Source organism: Sodiomyces alkalinus, assembly GCF_003711515.1.
Source record: "Sodiomyces alkalinus F11 unplaced genomic scaffold SODALscaffold_10, whole genome shotgun sequence".
NCBI lineage: Eukaryota > Fungi > Ascomycota > Sordariomycetes > Glomerellales > Plectosphaerellaceae > Sodiomyces > Sodiomyces alkalinus.
In genome coordinates, this window is record NW_021167088.1 from 1,099,662 (window position 1) to 1,118,500 (window position 18,839).

At 53.6% G+C, this 18,839-nt stretch overlaps 10 protein-coding genes across 10 annotated transcripts; 6 read left to right on the plus strand and 4 right to left on the minus strand.

Annotated features, from left to right (window-relative positions):
* The first annotated feature begins 146 nt into the window (after positions 1-146).
* SODALDRAFT_55740 (hypothetical protein) lies at positions 147-1,316 on the plus strand. The gene is made up of 3 exons (XM_028615480.1): positions 147-314; positions 377-427; positions 589-1,316. Exons 1-3 carry the CDS (start codon positions 217-219, stop codon positions 1,214-1,216), a joined length of 777 nt encoding a protein of 258 aa, XP_028463792.1. The 5' UTR covers positions 147-216; the 3' UTR covers positions 1,217-1,316.
* A 1,491-nt stretch (positions 1,317-2,807) lies between these two features.
* Positions 2,808-3,841, plus strand: SODALDRAFT_362844 (hypothetical protein; the record flags this gene model as incomplete). Its single annotated transcript, XM_028614502.1, has 2 exons — positions 2,808-2,946; positions 3,093-3,841. The coding sequence occupies 2 exons, from the start codon at positions 2,808-2,810 to the stop codon at positions 3,839-3,841; spliced, it is 888 nt and encodes a 295-aa protein (XP_028463793.1).
* A 23-nt stretch (positions 3,842-3,864) lies between these two features.
* SODALDRAFT_362845 (hypothetical protein) lies at positions 3,865-4,309 on the plus strand (the record flags this gene model as incomplete). The annotated part of the gene is made up of 3 exons (XM_028614503.1): positions 3,865-3,935; positions 4,038-4,192; positions 4,269-4,309. The coding sequence occupies 3 exons, from the start codon at positions 3,865-3,867 to the stop codon at positions 4,307-4,309; spliced, it is 267 nt and encodes an 88-aa protein (XP_028463794.1).
* Positions 4,310-4,371: 62 nt separating this feature from the next.
* SODALDRAFT_328365 (nucleolar complex-associated protein) lies at positions 4,372-6,741 on the minus strand. The gene has a single exon (XM_028610671.1). The coding sequence runs from the start codon at positions 6,685-6,687 to the stop codon at positions 4,582-4,584; it is 2,106 nt and encodes a 701-aa protein (XP_028463795.1). The 5' UTR covers positions 6,688-6,741; the 3' UTR covers positions 4,372-4,581.
* Positions 6,742-6,940: 199 nt separating this feature from the next.
* On the plus strand, positions 6,941-7,950 carry SODALDRAFT_346136 (60S ribosome subunit biogenesis protein NIP7). Its single transcript, XM_028613240.1, has 2 exons — positions 6,941-7,262; positions 7,343-7,950. The coding sequence occupies exons 1-2, from the start codon at positions 7,046-7,048 to the stop codon at positions 7,681-7,683; spliced, it is 558 nt and encodes a 185-aa protein (XP_028463796.1). The 5' UTR covers positions 6,941-7,045; the 3' UTR covers positions 7,684-7,950.
* SODALDRAFT_328367 (glutamate 5-kinase) lies at positions 7,880-10,213 on the minus strand. Its single transcript, XM_028610672.1, has 6 exons — positions 10,034-10,213; positions 9,750-9,791; positions 9,465-9,652; positions 9,283-9,393; positions 8,956-9,226; positions 7,880-8,861 (listed from the first exon to the last, which is right to left on the minus strand). The coding sequence occupies exons 1-6, from the start codon at positions 10,056-10,058 to the stop codon at positions 8,095-8,097; spliced, it is 1,404 nt and encodes a 467-aa protein (XP_028463797.1). The 5' UTR covers positions 10,059-10,213; the 3' UTR covers positions 7,880-8,094.
* A 917-nt stretch (positions 10,214-11,130) lies between these two features.
* SODALDRAFT_316263 (metalloprotease ATP23) lies at positions 11,131-12,717 on the plus strand. The gene is made up of 2 exons (XM_028609308.1): positions 11,131-12,008; positions 12,083-12,717. The coding sequence occupies exons 1-2, from the start codon at positions 11,427-11,429 to the stop codon at positions 12,308-12,310; spliced, it is 810 nt and encodes a 269-aa protein (XP_028463798.1). The 5' UTR covers positions 11,131-11,426; the 3' UTR covers positions 12,311-12,717.
* Positions 12,458-14,339, minus strand: SODALDRAFT_328370 (kinase-like protein). The gene is made up of 3 exons (XM_028610673.1): positions 14,089-14,339; positions 13,005-14,000; positions 12,458-12,930 (listed from the first exon to the last, which is right to left on the minus strand). The coding sequence occupies exons 1-3, from the start codon at positions 14,185-14,187 to the stop codon at positions 12,811-12,813; spliced, it is 1,215 nt and encodes a 404-aa protein (XP_028463799.1). The 5' UTR covers positions 14,188-14,339; the 3' UTR covers positions 12,458-12,810.
* A 720-nt stretch (positions 14,340-15,059) lies between these two features.
* On the plus strand, positions 15,060-16,133 carry SODALDRAFT_320460 (type 2A phosphatase activator TIP41; the record flags this gene model as incomplete). Its single annotated transcript, XM_028609536.1, has 2 exons — positions 15,060-15,872; positions 16,014-16,133. The coding sequence occupies 2 exons, from the start codon at positions 15,060-15,062 to the stop codon at positions 16,131-16,133; spliced, it is 933 nt and encodes a 310-aa protein (XP_028463800.1).
* Positions 16,134-16,316: 183 nt separating this feature from the next.
* Positions 16,317-18,634, minus strand: SODALDRAFT_328372 (hypothetical protein). The gene has a single exon (XM_028610674.1). The coding sequence runs from the start codon at positions 18,461-18,463 to the stop codon at positions 16,646-16,648; it is 1,818 nt and encodes a 605-aa protein (XP_028463801.1). The 5' UTR covers positions 18,464-18,634; the 3' UTR covers positions 16,317-16,645.
* Positions 18,635-18,839: the final 205 nt, after the last annotated feature.

The window sequence follows — 18,839 nt, forward strand, 5'->3', positions numbered from 1 at the left end:
ACAGGTCACTATAGGTACCTTGATGCATGATCTTACCTCTGCCATGCAATATTTCGCTGGAGCCAATACCTCTATGTACTTCCAAAATTAGCGTCTTGACCCCCTTGCTTTTTTCTTTTCTTTTTCGGCCCTGCAAGGAGCTCTAGAGCTTCGTTCTTGAAATCCACCCGCGATAGTTTTGTACCTTCTCTGTAATACGAGCACCTTCGAACAAACATGCAACCGACCAATTCCCAAATGAAGAGCGCAGCCACCGCATCCCTTCGCAAGAAGGTGGTTCACTCGGTCGACACCCCCTATAGCGCAACTCCATGGTACGACTTGACGCCCTGTCCGTAAGATAGATAGCATTTAGTAACTTGCTGACGGCTTCTAGGCCGGACATATCCACCGATAATCAGGAGGCTATACTCGAACTTCTTTGTCGGTACGTGCCATACCATACGCACTAGGAGGTGTCTTCATGTGATGTGTAAGGTTCCAATAACCGACACGCACGCCTGTACCGCCGATGAGTGGCTTACGCTACTTGGCCAAGAGATGACCTTCGTCCCAAAATCCACCAGCTAACTTTACCTCACTGCTTAGGTTTCTTGCTCCCCTCGGCCAGTGTGCTCGGAGCAAGCAGCCATCTAAGGGGAAGCGATCAAGAAAGCGGAAGCGGAAAATGGAACCAGATGGAGAGCCGGCAAGGCCTCCGATCGTTAAACCACCTCCACCCGAGACAGCTCCGTTTGTCGATGTCGGACTATCCAGCATTACGAGGACGCTCCAGGAACTAGTATCGCAGCATAATCAGCCGATTCAGCTCCCCGCCCCCGAGTTGGATCTCGATTCGGATTCTGATAGCTCCCAACAACCTTACGCCGTCATATTTATCGCTCGATCGGGGTATCCTTCTGCATTTACGAGCCATTTCCCGGAAATGGTAGCTGCCGCCTCCCGGGTGTTGCCGTCGGCGTCGCCAATTCGGTTGGTTGGCTACTCGAAATCATGTGCCGACAGATTGAGTGCAAGCCTTGGTATCTCCAGAGTCTCTTCTGTCGGCATTCGCCAGGGGGCCCCCATGTCCCAGGCACTTATCGACTATGTTCGGGATTGCGTCCCGCCCATCGTGGTTCGCTGGCTCCAGGAGGCCGAGAGCGCGGAATATCGCCACACCTGCTTAGTGGCTGAAGAGAAGATGGTATCCATCCAAAAGACATCTCAGCAGTGACTTGGCTTGAAGCTATGCTGCTAGCAACCCCCGCTTCACTCTAACTTTGATGGCCTGTGAGGGCACATCCTTGGACAACAGGACACGACGGAAGCCCAGTTTCCGACAACTCAAAAATGATGTATACGGGCTTTGACTAACCCACGTAGTTGTTTTTCTTGGCTGTCACGCTTGACGGTTGGGAGATACTCCTCAGAAAATGTGCAGTGTCTATTTCCGTTTCAAAATTGGCGGGTCGCGTCCGTTTGAGGGCATATCGGGGTCCACAGAACCGATTTGCGCGTCCTGGCCTTATACTATTAACACAACCACGCGGTGGAAGGGTAGCTGGGTGGACCCAGTCCTGCATCACTGTCGGGCAGAAGCAGCACCGGTTGATGATGTGATCCCAGAGCAATGGAGGTTCCATCGGAATCCAGAGACGATGTCCCTGCTCAGTCTACAGCTTCTGGATCACCCCGGTGCTGCGCTCGTTGAAACGAAATGCTATCTTATCTCGACTCATCTCAATATCAAGACGATGGAATTAGAGGTTTCTTTGGGATGAGCAGGTTATTGAGACGATCCAGATGGAATGAACAAAGAAGAAAGGCTGAGATAGACCATACTACACTCTCGGAGATTCTCGTTCACGGAAATCAATTATGTGCCTGCCTGCCTAACCTATAGCAGACCCCGGTTTGCCTGCCTTGCCAGAACCCTTCTCCTCTAACCTACCTTACCTTAGGTACAAAGCAGGGACGGGTCCAGTTATGTCGTGCTTTCCGCCCATGCCTTAGCCTTTGCCAAGTCGACGGTATTCTACTACAACGGGGTGAATTTAGGCAGGGACGTAAAGAATCGAGTCGGAAACACCTTCCCTTGCAGGTTCTCAAGGAGGAACCTGGAAAATACAAAAGAATCCAGTTTTTACAAAGGAGTTAAGTACCTACCTGCTTTGTGTGTATTAGATGAGAACCGCACTACCTAAGGTACCTTACCTTAGTTACACGGGGACGATTCGCAGGCTGTTAAGCAAAGGTAAGGTAGTTACCTGGGCAGCAGGTAACTTCCTAAGGTAAGGTAGGTAAGGTAGATCTTCTACAGAAGAACTATTCAGTTGGACCTCCTGGTATCCTAGAAGTGGCTTTTTCTCTTCAGACTTCCAGCTTGGTATCTTCATCTTCACGTCGCGAGGAGAAGAAATCTGCAAAGTCCTGGCTTTTATATCTCCTTTGACGAAGCACCTCCTAAGACCGATTCCCATCCAGTCAAATAAACACCAATATACGAGAAGCAGCCATGCTCAACTCAGAGACGGTCCTAGCTGACGCCTGTCCTTCACAGTATGTTTCTCTCTCTCTCTCGTCTCTTGAACACTCGAGCCTGCCAGTCTATTCCGAATATCAGGCTCAAGGACTGATTATCTTATGCAGCTCGTTTTGACAGGGACTTCCACAAGACGTCTTTTCTGTCTTCGCGCGTCAAGTCAACTGAGAGCTCATCAGCCTGCCTGACCCTCTGAGCTCCGTCCTCTGTTCGTCTTTCTTTTCTTTCTTTCTTTCTTTCTTTCCGTTTCTTTTAACGGCCGGTACTACCTCCGCTGTCCGCCATGGCTTCTCAAAAAGATGACGACCTCCATCGTCAGCGGATGGAAGCCGCCAAAGCGCTCCTGCGGGAGTTCTCTTCGCACAGCAAAATCAAGAAGAAGGGACGAACTGATCCAGTCCCGGCTCCCGCCCGCTATGGAAGTATTGCTTCCTCTAGATCTTCCTCTTCCTGTAGGGAGACCCGCCGTAAGTGTGTCTCTAGTTGCACTTCTACAGTCATGGTGCAATATCTGCAGCAATATCAGCTCAGATGCCCTTTCGTTGAGGTATACGCTGACGTGCTCAAGATATTTCTACGGGAAACTCTACAAATATGACTGCCTCTGGCTCTCGCTCTATTCAGGCGAACGCGTACGTGGATGCCATTCTTGCTGCAGAGAAGAGGAGGAGAGACGTGGGCAGGAACATCCAGCAGTCGGCGAGGCTGCATATAGACCCCTCGAATTGTGGCAGCCGCTCGGAAAATACTCCTCCCCAACCGACTATTTGCGATCCGGCCTCGAGTGTGACCCCAGTTACTAGCGATCGAGGCGCTTTGGGATGTTCTTTTGGAGAGAGCAACCCTGCCACTGCAACCATAAACCAAACTTCTGTTGCTGGTTCCGAGACAGTCAACCATATCCATGAGGAAGATCTTATTGACTTGAACTGGTCTACTGAATCCAAACTACCTACCGCTGTCCGCCAGGTTCAGGCCTCTCAAGCTAATCCAGAGCCAACGAGCCACTCATCGTTCTTGGACTCCCCTATCGAGACTGGTCCTGAACTCCGAAAGCTCTCGGACGACCTCTCTCAGTTGAACATTTTACATCCAACCAAGCAGGGTGTTATTGTAGAACCGTCTCACGAGATTTGTCATGTAGGAACTCAGCGTTCCACGCAGGAGAAATTTGAGCACAACACCCAAAAGGGTGCCGAGAGGATCTCCCGGGAAGTTGAAAAGAGGACCCGGAGGGTCATTTCCCAGGAGGCCGTCCAAGGCTTGTTAACTTACCTGATGCAAGGAGTCGGAAAGCTTCCCTTCCGGGACGAATGAAGGAGAAGGTCGAGGGACTCACCATGGCCGTTGAACAATCGCGCTGCGGGTGCAGCTTGTACCTTAACGGCTCGAATCCAGGCGTGGGTCAGAAGTCTGATGTGACCCAAAGCCTACTAACCAGAGCCGACCAGACGGTCCTTACTAGCGGACAAGCACAGCATCTTGCTGTATTTGACTTGATTCAATCACACAGGGAGACTTGTCCTACTCGCCGGCTACTCACTGAGTGCTACCCTTTCAATTTCGGGGAAAGCCCTGCTACCGGTCAGAGTCCGGATGCAGACCAGGAACGCCCCGTCCGCGCGTCTTTGGCGACCGAGGGTAAGGAGAACATCAAGCGTCGCAAGGGTCTAGCGGACTCAAAGTATGCTTAGGCCGACAAGGATGTGGGCGTATTGGATCCACATACATGAGACACATGTAGCTTGGGTGTGCGATCTTGATATGGGAAGCTTCCATATCTGATGGACTGGAGAAAATCGGTGGGAACATGGAGAGCAATGACAAAGGGAGATTTTACATATTGGTGCTGCCAATAGCTTCGCACTTCGCGATAGAGCTAGTTGGGAGTCACAGACCGAACAATTTCCCACACGTTATCCACATCCCATCGGTTGATACTGGTAGTTCCATGTAAAACACAAGTTTAGTGGATGAAGCCTATGCTCTATGGGTCCCTCGTCTGCCTCCTTCTTCTCGCTCCTGCCTGCCGTAGCCCCCCGTCTTCCCTCAGCCATCTATATTTTGGACACGCTCTTTTCTAGAACCTGGATCGTCTCCCTCACCTTAGGCGAGTAATGAAGTCTTAGCATCTCGCCCTCCCACACCGTCGTCGCGAACGGATTACTACCCTCGACGCTATCACTCAAGCCGTTAAAGACGCCATCGCCCTTGCGCTCATCGGTGCGCCAGAGCGCGGCGACCTTCTTGCCGTGCGTGTGCGTGATGTCCTGCAAGAGAGCTAGTACTGCCTGGGTCGACTTCTCGGGCATGTGCAGAGAGGTAGTCATGAGCTGCTTTGTGAATGCGGCGAGGCGGAGAGGCGGCACGGAGCGGATGTTCCAGGGTGGCAGCAAGACGGAGGTCAGGGCGCGGAGGAGGAGGACCGTTGTGGTTTGGACGTTGACTCTCGGGGATGCGTCGTCGTCCTTGGTTGACGAGGAAGGATCATCATCTTCCTGGTCGGCCGAAGAGTTGGGGTCCGTGGCGCGAAGGGTGTGGGAAGTCAGTTCGAGGTCCGGGTTGAGGGATAGAGGGTAGAGCGACTTGAACAGGTGGGTCGTGAAGTGGGAGAGGTCGAGGTGGAGGGTGGAGCGAGCGTTGTGGGCGTCTTGGCCGGCAAGGAGGGTAAACGCGGTCACGATGCAAAGGAGGGCTTCGCGGGACGTGTTTCGCACGGCTGAATCGTCGTCGTCCTCCTCCTCCTCGTCGTCGTCTTGTTGGACATTGTCACCTTCGTCACCTTCGCCCTCCGCATCCTCTTCCGCGTGTCTGATCAGATCCTTGAGCGCCTCCAGCAGGTCACCGAAAAAGTCCTGATTGATTAGGTGGGCGTACTTGGCCAGCCCTTCCAGCACAGCACCCATGAGGTGGGGGACACGCAGTTTGAGGACACGAAAATAAGTGGCGAAGACGAGCTTGAGCGTCTCCGACTGCATGCGGTCTCGCTCTTCGTGGCTGACGAGCGCATCGGCCTGCTCCATGTCCTTTTCGATGGCCCTTTGCTCCTTGAGCGCTTTACGCTCACGCTTGTTGAGAAACTTCTTCCGCTCGTGCTTCTTCTGCTGTTTGGAATTCTTCGATTCTCCGTCCGGGTTGTCGATGCGGTCTTGCGAGCCCTTGCCGGTGAACTCGGACAGGAGGCGCAGGTGCAGGAAGAGGTTGATGGTGGCTTCGTCGACGCGGTAGTCGCGGGCTCGCATCATTTTGGAGAGAAGAGAAACCGCCTCCATGGACGGCCGGCCTTCCTCGTCATCACGGAAAAGGTTCTCGAGAGTCTTGCGGCAACGGACGAAATCAGCGTCGATGGTGCGCTTGCTGAGCTTGCCCACAAGGATCTTGAGGAGTTCGGTGCGAAAGTTGAAGTGTGGGACGGCTTTGACGAGACTGCAGGCACACATGATCGCGATGCTGGAGATGCTCTGTCCTTTCCTTCGGGAAGACGGGTGGTCCGCTTTGGCATGCTTTGTGAGCAGGTTGACGTAGGTCTGATACCCCTTGATAAGAGATTGCTCGTAGCTTCGAAGCTTGTCGACCTCCTTGGAGACATTTTCAGCTTGCTGCTTCTCGGCGAGCGGCCGGATGCGATATCCCGGAATGATGTCTTTGTAAACGGCCATTTGGGTCACCAACGCCAACTTCTGAATCGACATGATCTTGGACTCGGCGAACTCGGCCATTCCTTTCCGAAAGGCAGCAAAGTGCTCCTCTGGGTTCTCGCTCATGTCCGTAGCAAACTTAGCCAGTTTCTCCTGCGCTTGACGGATTTGTTCGCGCTCAGGCACTTGGGGCTCCTCTGGGACATGCCTCTCCGGCTCCGGGGACGACACAACGATATCGTCCTCGACCTCCACGTCCGAGTCGATTGACCCCACATCGTCGTCCTCGTCGTCCTGGAGCTGTGACTGCTGGAGCCTGCCGTCGGCAGTCTTGATAGGCAGTCTAGTGCTTTCTTTCTTGGGCTTTTTTCCCTTCCGCACTCGGGTCTCATAGTCCTGCTCGAGATCCCAGGTCACGGCGCTCTTGAAGAAAGCTTTCTGGATGCTCTTAGAGGACCGGACGGGACGTTCGTCGTCCGACTGAGGCGGCGTGAGCTTGCGCCGCTTGGGCGCTCGGGAAGCCATGTTTGGTGGTATGGATTGGCGTATTTCGTCGTTTACGCAACGTTGGTCGTTCTCTTCGGTGGGAGAGATCTGTACGAAATTTTTGGTCACCGCCGAAAAACGTCTCTCCAGATCCCTGTCAGATCGGTGGTTGGGACCGCCGTGTCCCGATATTACCTAAGCAGATTGTTGTGAGATGGTGCTTATCGATAAAGTCCCCTGTTTGGACCCTCACCTAGCTTTGGCCTTTCACCGCTCGAAATTTTTCGATTCTGCCGTGGTGCAGAAGTCAGGAACAGCGACATCCCACTTCGGAGCTCCCATCTCCAACCCTCCAGCCCATCCTGAATCACTTAAACAGTCGGTCACTGTCGTCAAGATGCGACCTCTTACAGAAGACGAGACGCGTACCGTCTTCGAAAAGATTGCCAACTATACCGGCGGCTCGCTGAAGAACCTCATTGCGCCGCTACCGAACGGCGACCGGTTCGTCCTCAGAATACAGAAGGATCGCGTGTACTATGTGCTCCTGTCGATCGCGAATCTCGCTACGTCCATAGCCAGAGACAAGCTCCTCTCCGTTGGGACATGTCTTGGTGAGCTCCTTCCCCAGGCATCCCCTATAATAACCCCCCTGCTCCCGACTAACATACTCTCCGTTCTCCCCCATTCTTAGGCAAGATTACCAAGACAGGAAAGTTCAGACTTCACATCACAGCCCTCGACATTCTGGCAAGCCACGCACGCTACAAACTGTGGCTTAAACCCAATGGCGAAATGCCCTTCCTCTACGGCGGACACGTAGTGAAGGCCCACGTTGGGAGATGGTCGGATGACTGCCCCGAGCATCAGGGCGTAGTGGTGTACAACATGCAGGACGTTCCTATTGGATTCGGTGTAACGGCTCGCAGTACGGCGGAGGCGAAACGGTTGGCTCCCACCGGAATAGTGTGTTTCAGGCAGGCGGATTGCGGCGAGTACGTCCGGGATGAAGACAACCTGTTCACCTCAGGTTGAAGGCCCATAGAGTGCTACGAAAAAGAGATGAGATGGTTGGACATAGGTGCCGCTCCTGGGAGGAACTTGCATGGCCGGCGTTCGAGGAGTATCAAAACTATCCAGAGGAAAGTACTGGCAAAAATGTTTTTCATAGTAACTTTGGCCATTTGAGGCCATGATATTTTCATGAGTTTCTAGTTTAATACTTCTCATGTGTTGGCGTTATGTCTGTGCTCTGAGTAGATGGCAAAGCATGTGCGGCAAAGTGACCACGTATATACCAAGGGGGAATCCGCTCAACCAGGCGTCGGTGGCTTGATCGCCACACGAGCTTGCGTTCCTCGATCTGAAGAAAAGAGTGCGACAAAAGAAAGAGTCCTTCGAACATAACCAATGATCTACGAAATGACAAAAGCGTCTGATCGCTCGCTACATGACAGCAGACTTCAATTCATACCCTGTGATCCCTACAATGAGACCGTCGGTCTGCTCTCTAACCAACTCCGCAGTGGGAGTCGGCGGTTGGCTGTCCCTGGCGAACAGTTTGATGTGCTGCCGCTCAATGACGTACTCGCTGTCTGCGTATCCGAGCAAGCTCCTGATCTCGGAGCTCTGGTGCCCCTTGATGCGTGCCACCTCGTGGGCGGCGTAGTTGACGATGGCCCGGCCTACCTCTAGCGGGGTACCGGTCCAGAGCCGGCCATCCGGGGCCGCCATAGGCAGCCTATCGACGACTGCAATCCGAACGGCTTCTTGTTGTGAGAAGGTGCCCTCAATGTCGACGACGCCAGCAGGGAGCAAGCCCGCCTTCTTGAGTAGGGCGTTGTAGGCCCCGCCATCGATGAAGACGGTACCGTTGGGTCTGACGGTGTGAAGGAGCCAGAAGTGCCTATCACGCATAGGCTCCGAGGAAGGAAGGAAGCAGGTGTGCAACGGCGGCTTCTCGAGCCGGTCTAGGCGTAGGGATGCGGTGGACTGGGATAGGAGATCCTCGTGATTACTATCATCCGAATATGCGACTGAGTTGAGACGCGCAATGTTGCGTTGGGCGTGTTCGTAGCGAGCAATCTTGACGATGTTCCCGGGGTTAGAGGAGCGGGTGATGATGGTGGTGACACCGACTGACGTAGCCAGACGAGCTGCCACGATCTTGGTCAACATGCCTCCGGTGCCGAGAGCAGAGCCCGCGGTTGAGACTAGGGAGACATGAGCGGGTCAGCGCACCATTCCGCCGCAAGAAAGAAGGGGAGGAACAAGGAGGTGTGCCAGGAAGAGCAAGGGAATGTTTACCATCCGCTTCGAGCTGTGAAATGTCGTCCACAATTTCGATCGCCTTGGCGTCAGGATGCAGTCGGGGGTTCTTGTCGTAAAGGCAATCAACATCGGTCATCAGGAAGAGGACGTCGGCATGAACCATGCCGGCAGTAATGGCAGAGAGGGTGTCATTGTCGCCAAATTTGATCTCGGATACGGCGAGTGTGTCGTTCTCGTTGACAATTGGGATGACGCCGAGGTCGAGCAACTCATTGAACGTATTTTGGGCATTCAAATATCTCGACCGCTGTAAGCATGTTAGTGACACAGCCGTTTAGCCGAGGTGTAAGGGTTCGTTCTCACATCCGCAATATCGTTCCTTGTGAGCAAGATCTGTGCCACAGGCTGCCGGAAGTGACTGAAAAGACTGTCCCAGAGGCTAATGAGCCTACACTGACCTATGGCCGCAAGAGCCTGCCAAGTGAAGTGTGATGTTAGGTTGAGACTTGTAAACCACGACCATGGGCAATGTACTGGAAACATACCTGAAGTCCGGCCAGGTATTTTGGTCTCTTTTCCAGTTCCATGCGGAGGAGACCAACGCCAATGGCGCCGGAGGAGACAATGATGACCCTGTGTCCGTCATTCTTCAGCTTGACCGCTGTCTCGACGATCAAGGTAAGGACCGATAGGAGAGGCTGATGTGTCTCTTCATCGACGATGGAGCTGGTTCCTGTAGGGAAACCCTGTGTCAGTACAGTACCAACTCGTCAGGGAGCTTCTCGGAGAGCTTTCTGAAGAGCTCCAAGCTACCACGGAGTTTGACTTACCCAGCTTAATGACCACGGTCAGGGGCCTCGGACTCCTCATGGCTGTTGATAGGTAAGGGTCGTCTTGAATCAGCACAGGTGTTCCTCTAGTAATAACTGCACATTTGCTTCGCGAAGCCTGGTGACGGAGCAAATCGTCACAGAGTTTTCTTCAAGACTGAGGAACTTGGGAATACAGAAAGCCAAGTGAGCGGACAAAAGGAAACGAGGGAACAAGAACTAAGCTACCTATGTAACAAGGTCGAGCAGCATCCTTGAACATGGGAGGGCGTGGGCTCTCTTACAGTCTGTGGCGACATCATCTTCCATGGTTCTGAACAGGCAAGTTATACCCGCTGCCTAGAGTGAGTAGTGATGCGTTCGCGTAAGAATATGCAGGGTTATGGATCTTCAGATGTCGAAAAGTCGAATCCTTGGTGCTTGTTGTAGCGAGTTGCTTGCCGAGTCTTGCGTGAGGTCCATATTTTCACTGACAAATTTGGATGAAGTCGACCAATGTATCGGGCATGAAACAGTAGGTTCACCTGGAGTGGACAACAAGTGGGCCAAAAACGGGGCTTCCATTCGATTATGGACCTAGTAAAGCCTTGTGGGCTTTCAGGCCAATTAAATCCTTGGATTGGGCACGAGCGCACTAACGCAAGGAAGCATGGCCAAGCACGGCAGGACTCCACTGGGCCTGGGGCTGGGGAAGAAACGAGTACCGTTCTTCCGCCACCCCCTGTTCGGTCTTCCGGGTCTTCTTAAGCCCTTTATGGATTAGAAAATCCATTATACCTCCACTACCCGAAATTAGGCGGGTTTCTTAGGTTTCTCGATATATATAAATATAATCGAAAGAAATAGTATAAGGAAAGCTATATATATAATTATATTAGTCGACTATTAAAGCTATTATACTCCCCCCTCTAGCCGTAACTAGAATATCTACTCTAGTACTATTATTACTATAACTATAGTAACTACTACTACTACTACTACTACTACTACTACTCTATAGGTAGAACTACCGCGCGTTATTATATAAAACCTATATAATTTCGAGTAGTGGAGATATAGTGGATTATCTAATCTAAAAAGGGTTTAAAGAAGACCCGGAAGACCGAACAGGGGGTGGCGGAAGACCGGTGCTCGGACGAAACCTGCTACTCCGTAATAGGTATGACGATCACCTCGGTGGTACGTATCCATACAACGTACACCAATATCAGGTAAGGTACCTTACCTTAGGTTACTTGGCAATCATGTGAGGAGCGGGGAAGAAATTGCGGGCCCCTTACCCTTGGTTTTTGAGGCCTCTCCTTTGTTGGGCCCTTTTTTTTCCGCTTTTTTTTTCTTCGCTTTTCCCCCCCGCTTTTTTCTTCCCTGCTCGGACCAGTTGACAACGACTGTCACAATATTACATAGGTACTAGCCTTACCCCGGATGGTTGCCGGGCATCCCTAGTTTGCCCGGAGGAAAAATTGGAGGGACGGGCCTGTGTTCCGAGCCGTGGACGGAAGGATCAAATTGGCGCTCCATCAACCATCGTAAGCAAAGTAACGTTGACCCCGAGTATCACCGAGCATCACCGAATACCGTACACTATACCGAATCACGAACGATTGGGCCTGATATTCTCTTTGGAGGGCAATACTGCCGTCTCTTTTCTACTGCTTCCAGAAGCGCAGGGAAGCCATGGCTCCCACCGAGTCGCCCGCCGCTCCTCCTCCCAAGCCCGACACCTCTGCCAATGCATCAACCTCCACGACGAGCTCTCCATCAAACGAACCTCGCGAACTACGAAATGACCCAGCGCGGACGGGTTTCGATCCCAAGACAAAATGGTGGATGAACTACTTCAAGATCCTCTCGGGCAACATGACCCCTGAAGGCGTATTCCACTACCGCGAGCACCGCTACCGTGTCCACGAGGAGCGTGACTGCCGCCGCTGCGAGACGGACCGAGATTGGCTGTTTGCCTATTCGCCCATCGTCCGCTTCATGCGCGAAAAGATCGAGGATCTCAACGGCCGCCTGGACGAGACTAATGTCGTCTGCCGTCGGTGTCCCGCGCGCCTGACCGAAGACGGTAAAGTTCACCGGCAGGGTGGCGGCTTCAGCCCCGCCCACGGCATCCTTATCTGCGCCAACGAGATGCGTGACCGGAAGCATCTAGAAGACACCCTCGCCCACGAGATGGTGCATGCCTGGGACCATCTGCGCTGGCAAGTCGATTGGATGGGCGACCTCGACCTGAAGCATGCCGCCTGTACCGAGGTACGATATCACTGGGTGTGAGCACGTCACGCACGGCGCAATGGACGCTAACCTTAACTTGTTTGAACAAACAGATCCGCGCCTCGATGCTGAGCGGGGAGTGCAGGTGGACAAGAGAAGCGTTCACCAGGGGGAACTGGAAGCTTTCTCAGGGGTTCCAAGACTGCGTCCGCAGCAGGGCTATTCAGTCCGTCCTCAACCGACCGAGATGTAAAAACGACGTGCAGGCGACAAAAGTCGTCAACCAAGTGTGGGACTCGTGCTTCTCCGACACGAGGCCCTTTGACGAGGTGTACAGGTGATCAAAGTTGTCCTCGATCGACCGGAGCTTTGTACGATAGACGATAATACCCCGACCAAACAATTACGCTGTGATGCATGATTACTGCTGGACATTTCTGGATGATAATAGATATACGTACGCATGGAAGAGAGTCATCGGGAAGATGGCATATATCATCTCAATATTTTTGAATGCTCATGGAAGGCAGACTAGCTGTAATGAACCCAACTCCAGAAATATGCACGTAAACCTCCCCCCTTCTTCCTGTCTCCTGTCTCCTAACCCTCAGCTGGGACGATGGGACGAGGAGCGCTAGGGGGGAAAGAAAAGAAAAAAGTGAAAAAAAGGATAAAGGAAAAGGAAAGGAAAATAGAATGGAAGAAACAACTGCCAAACGCTGCCAACGCCATTAATCCTACAGGGTTGATCTCCAAATCAAAGGACCCAGGGAGCCTTGTACTGGCTAATCCAACTTGCTCGGATGATGCATCATCACTCATGAGGTTCATTAGCACCTTTCTACGTGGAGTACTTCTGCCGTTCCGTGGCTCGCTCTCCCTTGACGCAGTGCTTTAGTATCCAGGGGTGGGTCTGGATCTGCTCCAAGGGGATTCTCTTTTCCGGATCCAGAACAAGAAGCTGCGAGGAAAATTAGCATTGGTAGAGGTTGAAAAGGGAAGAGAAATGGAGTGAGTGAGAGAACGAGGACTTACCTTCTTGATCAGGTCTTTAGCTTCTGGACTGACAAACGACGGAACGCTCATATCCGCCCGTGCGATCCTCCTCTGCGTCATGACAGGCGTGTCCTCAAAAGGAGCTTCGCCGACGAGAAACTCATAGGTCAGGACACCGAGACTCCAGAGGTCGACCTTTTCATTGTAGTAGTTATCGGAACCTCCCGGTTTGACCATCTCGGGGGGCAGGTAGTCGAGCGTGCCGCACATGGTCTTGCGGCGGTTGTTCGGGGCGTGGACACTCCATCCGAAGTCAGAGATCTTGATCTCGCCGTGGATCCCCACGAGGATGTTTTCCGGCTTGATGTCGCGATGGATGACGTGCTTGCGGTGCAGATAGCGAAGGGCGGAGGCCATCTGCGCGATGTACTGCGCCGCCTTCCATTCGGGGAAACGACTCTCACGCCGGAGGTGCTTGTACAGCTCGCCCTTGCCCGCAAATTCCAGAATCAGGAACACCCGTTTGCTGTCATGGAAGTGTCCATACAACTGGAGGATGTTGGGATGGCGCAGGTTGCTCTGGATCTCGATCTCGCGGCGCACCTGCTTCTCTACGCCGCCGCCTTGCTGGAGCTCGTGCTTGTGCAGGACTTTTAGGGCGCAGATGAAGCCGCTCGTCCGTTCACGTGCCAGGTATACTCGGCCGAACTTGCCCTTGCCAAGTGGCCTGCCAATCTCGAACATGCCCAGATGGAACTGCCTGGCTACCATGGGTTCGGTCAGGATTGAGACGGTGGTAGCGGCAGCAGTCACAGCCTTGCGGGCATCTGCCTCTGAGGAATCGTCGTCTGAAGGACGGGAGGAAGGGAGAGGTTTCCGGGTGGGCGATGCTTGCTTTCGTTGCACTGCTTGGGATGGTAGTGTAACCGATGCTATGCTGTTGGCGTTTGTGCTTTGCGATTGCAACGCGACTTTGACGAGATTTGGTCTAGTAGAACTTGGCGCCAGTTGGGCGGTCTTGGACGAGCCAGCAACCTATATAGCCCATCTTCCGTGTAAGCAAGCAGCGAGACAGTGTGATAACTGAACAAATAAGGATAGAGTGCAGCCCATAAGCCCATACCTGTGTGATCTTTGAGTACGCCTTAGGTCCGTCCCCGAGATGATTCTCATCGGCGACTGACATACGCTCGAAGCGCGCCTCCAGAGTTCGAGTCGCCATGGCGATATAGTGCGTTCAAGTTGCGAAAGATGCGAATAGAAATGTCGATAGCAGCTTGATGCCTCTGCAGAAGATGTATTTCCTCGGCCGAATGAGTTTGAGGTGGACAAGGGATTCTTGCTGGACAGTGCTTGTTGGAAGTAGAAATACTGATGGAGCGATCTGCGGTTGGAGATTCGAAGCTTGCCTCCTTGCCCCGGCGGAATGTTTGGGTCAGGGCGTTAGCGTTGTCGGGGCAACACCGTGCAAGAGATGAGTAATCAGACTCCAGACGTAATCACCTCAGACAACCACAATCCTCTGCGAGATAGGTACACATACACCATATTTGGATTGAAGCGGAACAGGAAAGTCAACACACAACCCCTATTCCCGTTGTTCAAACTCAATTGGTTGACCTTGGCCCTTCTGTAATTGAGCTATCTCTCTTGTTGACCTTTGAAACAATATCCGTACAAATAAGAGTTGTGGTGGTTTTTTTCCTGTACTCCGTACTGAGTACCTAGGTGAATTGACCTTTTGGACGGTGCCTCGGTGAATGCTCGGTGAGGGTGCTAATCACCCCTCCTCGACCCTCCGACGTCTTGGCCGTTACGCGCACCCCCACTCCCACTCAATGTTGTATTCTTGTCCTACCTGCACTGCACTTGCACCCACGCCATGCAAACAGGCAAAAGCTCCGTGTCGGATTCGAGCTTCATAACTCTCCCTATATTTGGCCCAGTCTCGAGATCTTAAATCTTGAAGCCACCCGTTCACTCGCGGTCCCAATCTCTAGAGATCTTGTCCTCAGCTCGCACAATTGACCATCTCCAGCATTGTCCGCTCATCCTACCGAGCCAGCTAATAATACTATACCACTAGAGGCAACCATGGACCCGATACACTCCTCAAACGGATTCTTTGCAACCCCGTCCCTTCCGGCCGCCGTCGCCGCGGCGACAACGAGGCACAAGCAGGGAAACTTCGTCATATCGACTCGCAAACTCCCCATTTCCAAAGCTGGTCCCATTGATCAGATGACCGAACGCCTGCGTATCCCGGTCCCAGAGATGATCTTCGGCGACAACCTCGTCTCTATCACACACGAACCTACAGGGTGGTGCCTACGGTTCGAAGCACTCGACGCCCTCGATCGCGTCGACAAGACAGATCGCAACATGCTCCAAGTCGCCTACGCGCGGGATTGGTCAAGTAGCCGCATGAACACCACCGCCGGCATCCGCGAGGTGGTCAAGCCGTACGATTGGAGCTACTCCACCGACTATTGCGGTACCCTGGACGTGCCATCGGGCAACGCTTGTCGTGAGACCGGGAAAGGGGCCAGCCAAGAAGAAGAGAAAGAAGACGCCGCCGAAGAAAAGAGGGAGGTGAATATGGGAAGGTTAGCTTTCGAGCCGTCGAAGGAAAAGATCCCCCTAGAGCTTCTTAAGCGGCGGGATCCAATTCTCTTCTTCGACGAGGTGATGCTGTACGAGTCCGAGCTAGACGACAACGGCATCTCCCTGTTCAGCGTCAAGGTCCGCGTCCACCAGCACCGGATGCTGCTGCTCTGTCGGCTTTTCATGCGCCTCGACAATGTCATCGTGCGGGTCCGCGACACCCGCGTTTACGTCGACTTCACACAAGACATTGTACTACGCGAGTACACCGCCAAAGAAGACAGTTTCCAGAACGTCAAGAGGGTGAGTCTGGAGTCCGAACGCGCAAAAGAAGTATTTGGGTACATTAGGGAGCAAGCTTTTTCGAAAGGGAACCAAGATGCAGGGGGCAGGGCAAAAGGCATTAAGACGGGGACGGTTTCGCTAATTACTACTCACGCACAGGCTCTCTACATGTCGGGTCGGTTACCTGACGACATCACCATTGCTCTACGGGATCCCAACATCCTCGCACCGTTGCTACCGATTGTTGAACAGAGGATAGAAGAGGTTAGGCTAGGCTAGGCTAGCGGCTTGAACTCCCTGGCTGGCCACATGGGTCAGGATGTTAGTATCTATCTTCCATTCTTGTTTTCAGAACATCAACTTGCAAGGCGTTCAGGGTCGGGTCCTGGGAGGCTTAGAAATCCCAAGGGGCAGTCCGAATAAAGGATGGACAAATCTTGGTCACGAAGGGACGTGCGGGAACATTAGAAACCATGCTTGCTTATGCCTTGATCGGAGAGAAGCGTAGATACTCGTCGGAAGGGCAACTGAAAGATCGCCTACCAACTGAGGAGAGGATCGCTTGAGACGAAAAGAACCAAGACCCAGCTAAGCCAAATGCGCATCCCAACCAACCAACTCCAACGGAGCTCTTCCTTGAAGCCATCAATCGCAATTCACTGTCCCTCCATTCCCCCCCCCCTTATGATCCGGATTTCAAAACGCCGTCAACGCCGTCTCTCCGTACCCCGCCGGGACACCCATTTTTGTCACCATGATCACTCGTCACTGCACATCATGACCACCATGTATCACCGGCCCGTCGTGGAGGAAGAACTCTGCGTCATCTCCTCAAAAGCAAGCTCCCACTTGTCGACTTCCTTAAACTTCTTGATAGCGTTCTTGATCTCGACGGAATTTCTGGGATCGCTGCTCTGGGCGGTATCAAACGTGTCATCGGGAGCCGGCGTCAGACTGCTCGCTCCCTCCTCGCCGCCTCCGTTCTCCTTGTCCGAAAACCGCCGCTGGTAGGTCCGACGCGGACGGCCCGGTTTGGATGTGCCGGCGCTGTGTGCATTTGACGGAGCGCCTCGATTGTGAGGGGTCGTCCTCCCACGCCGTCGGGTTGCCCTGGCGTCGAGATACGTGAGCTCGTCGTCGTCGTTGCCGAGGCTGGAGACGTCGAGTTCGGATTCGGAGTCGTCATGCTCGTCGCGGTTCTTCTCATGGCGCCGTCGGGGGAGCAGGTCGGTGAGGACGGCAGTCGTTACGTGAGGGGAGCTTTGGCGTGTCTGTTTCTTCTTCTTCTTCTTCTCCTGTTGCCGGCCCCTCGTGACGCGGTTGTTAGGAGAGTGAGTCAGGGACGGCGGAGAGGATATGTCCGAGACATGCCCGTCGCGAAGGGGAGTAACAGGCGGGTGATGACGTCTTCTCTTAGCTAGTTCGCGGATATCGGGCCACGCGTTGTCCTCTTCCTCTTCCTCGGATCCGCTGCTCTCCGGAGGTGCCATGATGGCCTCCTGGTCAATGGGAGTGGACGGACGGTGCATCTGCAAGGGTGGGAGCTCCGGCGAGGGTAGAGACGGCAAAGAAGATAGATTTGAATCATCATCGCTGTCAGCTGCCTCGAGAGCTGCCTCGAGAGCTGCCTCGGTAGCCGCGTCGGAAGCCGCATCGGAAGCTGCGTCGTGGCGAGCCCCGTCTAAATCAGGTCCACTCGTTCGTGCAACCTTGTCCGGGCGACTGCTCATATCATGACCCTCTATGCTTTTCCTCTTGCGCGAGTCACGGTCAGGAGACGACGCTTCTGTTTCTTGGAGACGACCGGTCGGAGAGGATCGCTGCAACGTCTTTCGGCGGTTGAGCGGCGTTGATTCGGCCTCTGGCGCGAAGTCTTCTTCGTCTTCGTCTTCGTCTTCGGAACTGGACGCGGATGAAATCTCGATGGCTCTCTCTGCACGCTCCTTCTGTGCAGTGCCCAAGATGCTCGGCTCCCTCGCTCTTCGCTTGAACATGCCGATGTTGAAGGACGAGCTGATGGCAGGGGTGGCCTGGCCGCGACTGCTCGGTCGGATAGGAGCCTCGTTGCCCTGCAAGCTAATGCTCGGTGCGCGACCCCGACGCCTGAACACACTAGTGTTCATAGTCGACGTGTCTGTGGATCGCTGACCGCTTGGGGGAGCAGCAGCATCGTCGTCATGCTCGAAACTGTTGTCGAGAGAACCAAACAAACTGTCGTCGAGGTCCAACCCAGTCGTGTCTCTGCGGTGCTGAGCAGGTGTCGCATGCGCTTTCCTTCCGACCTCGACTGACACGTCCATGCCTTCGTCTGAATCGCGTGCCGCGTTGGTGGAAGAGGAAGTCGGTCCGTCTTCCGCGGCCAGCCTCCGCATAGCCACATCACGGACGGCACCGGTGACCTCGAGTGCGTCCCCGTGATTCGCGTCCAAAGGGGTAGAGGCCGTATTGGCTGTTCTCGTTCGACGACTCTGCCGTTGAGTCTGATTGAGGTTCTGGCGGTCTCTGATGTTGCCGGCACTGCCACTTGTCGGAAGTTGTCCCAGCTCGGAATCGTTCACGGCAGCTGGTTCGCGGGACGGCGCGGGACGCGATCGCCTCGTTCGTGCCATGATGATGAGAGCTGGACGAGTGTGAAGACGTGAAGGTCTCGGAATTAGATGAGGCGCAGTGTTATTCCAAATAGAAGGTAATGCTGTTTATTCACTTGGAAGTCGTGATTTGGTTGCGAAATCTTGAGGCAATAAAGTGTGTACGAAGTAGGAGCCGTTGCTTTCGTATTGACACGCGGGTGGTTTCGCGATCTGGTCGCGTCTGGTCACAAAGTACTAAAGGTACCTTACTTAATTAATAAGGTACCGTACCTTACCGTACAGACTCACTTGCGCACTGATTAGGTAATTATTACCTAAGGTGCCTAGGGAGATGAGCAGGCCAAGCGTACGGAGTACCTGGCTGACGTACCTGTGGATGGCACGTGGACTCTGC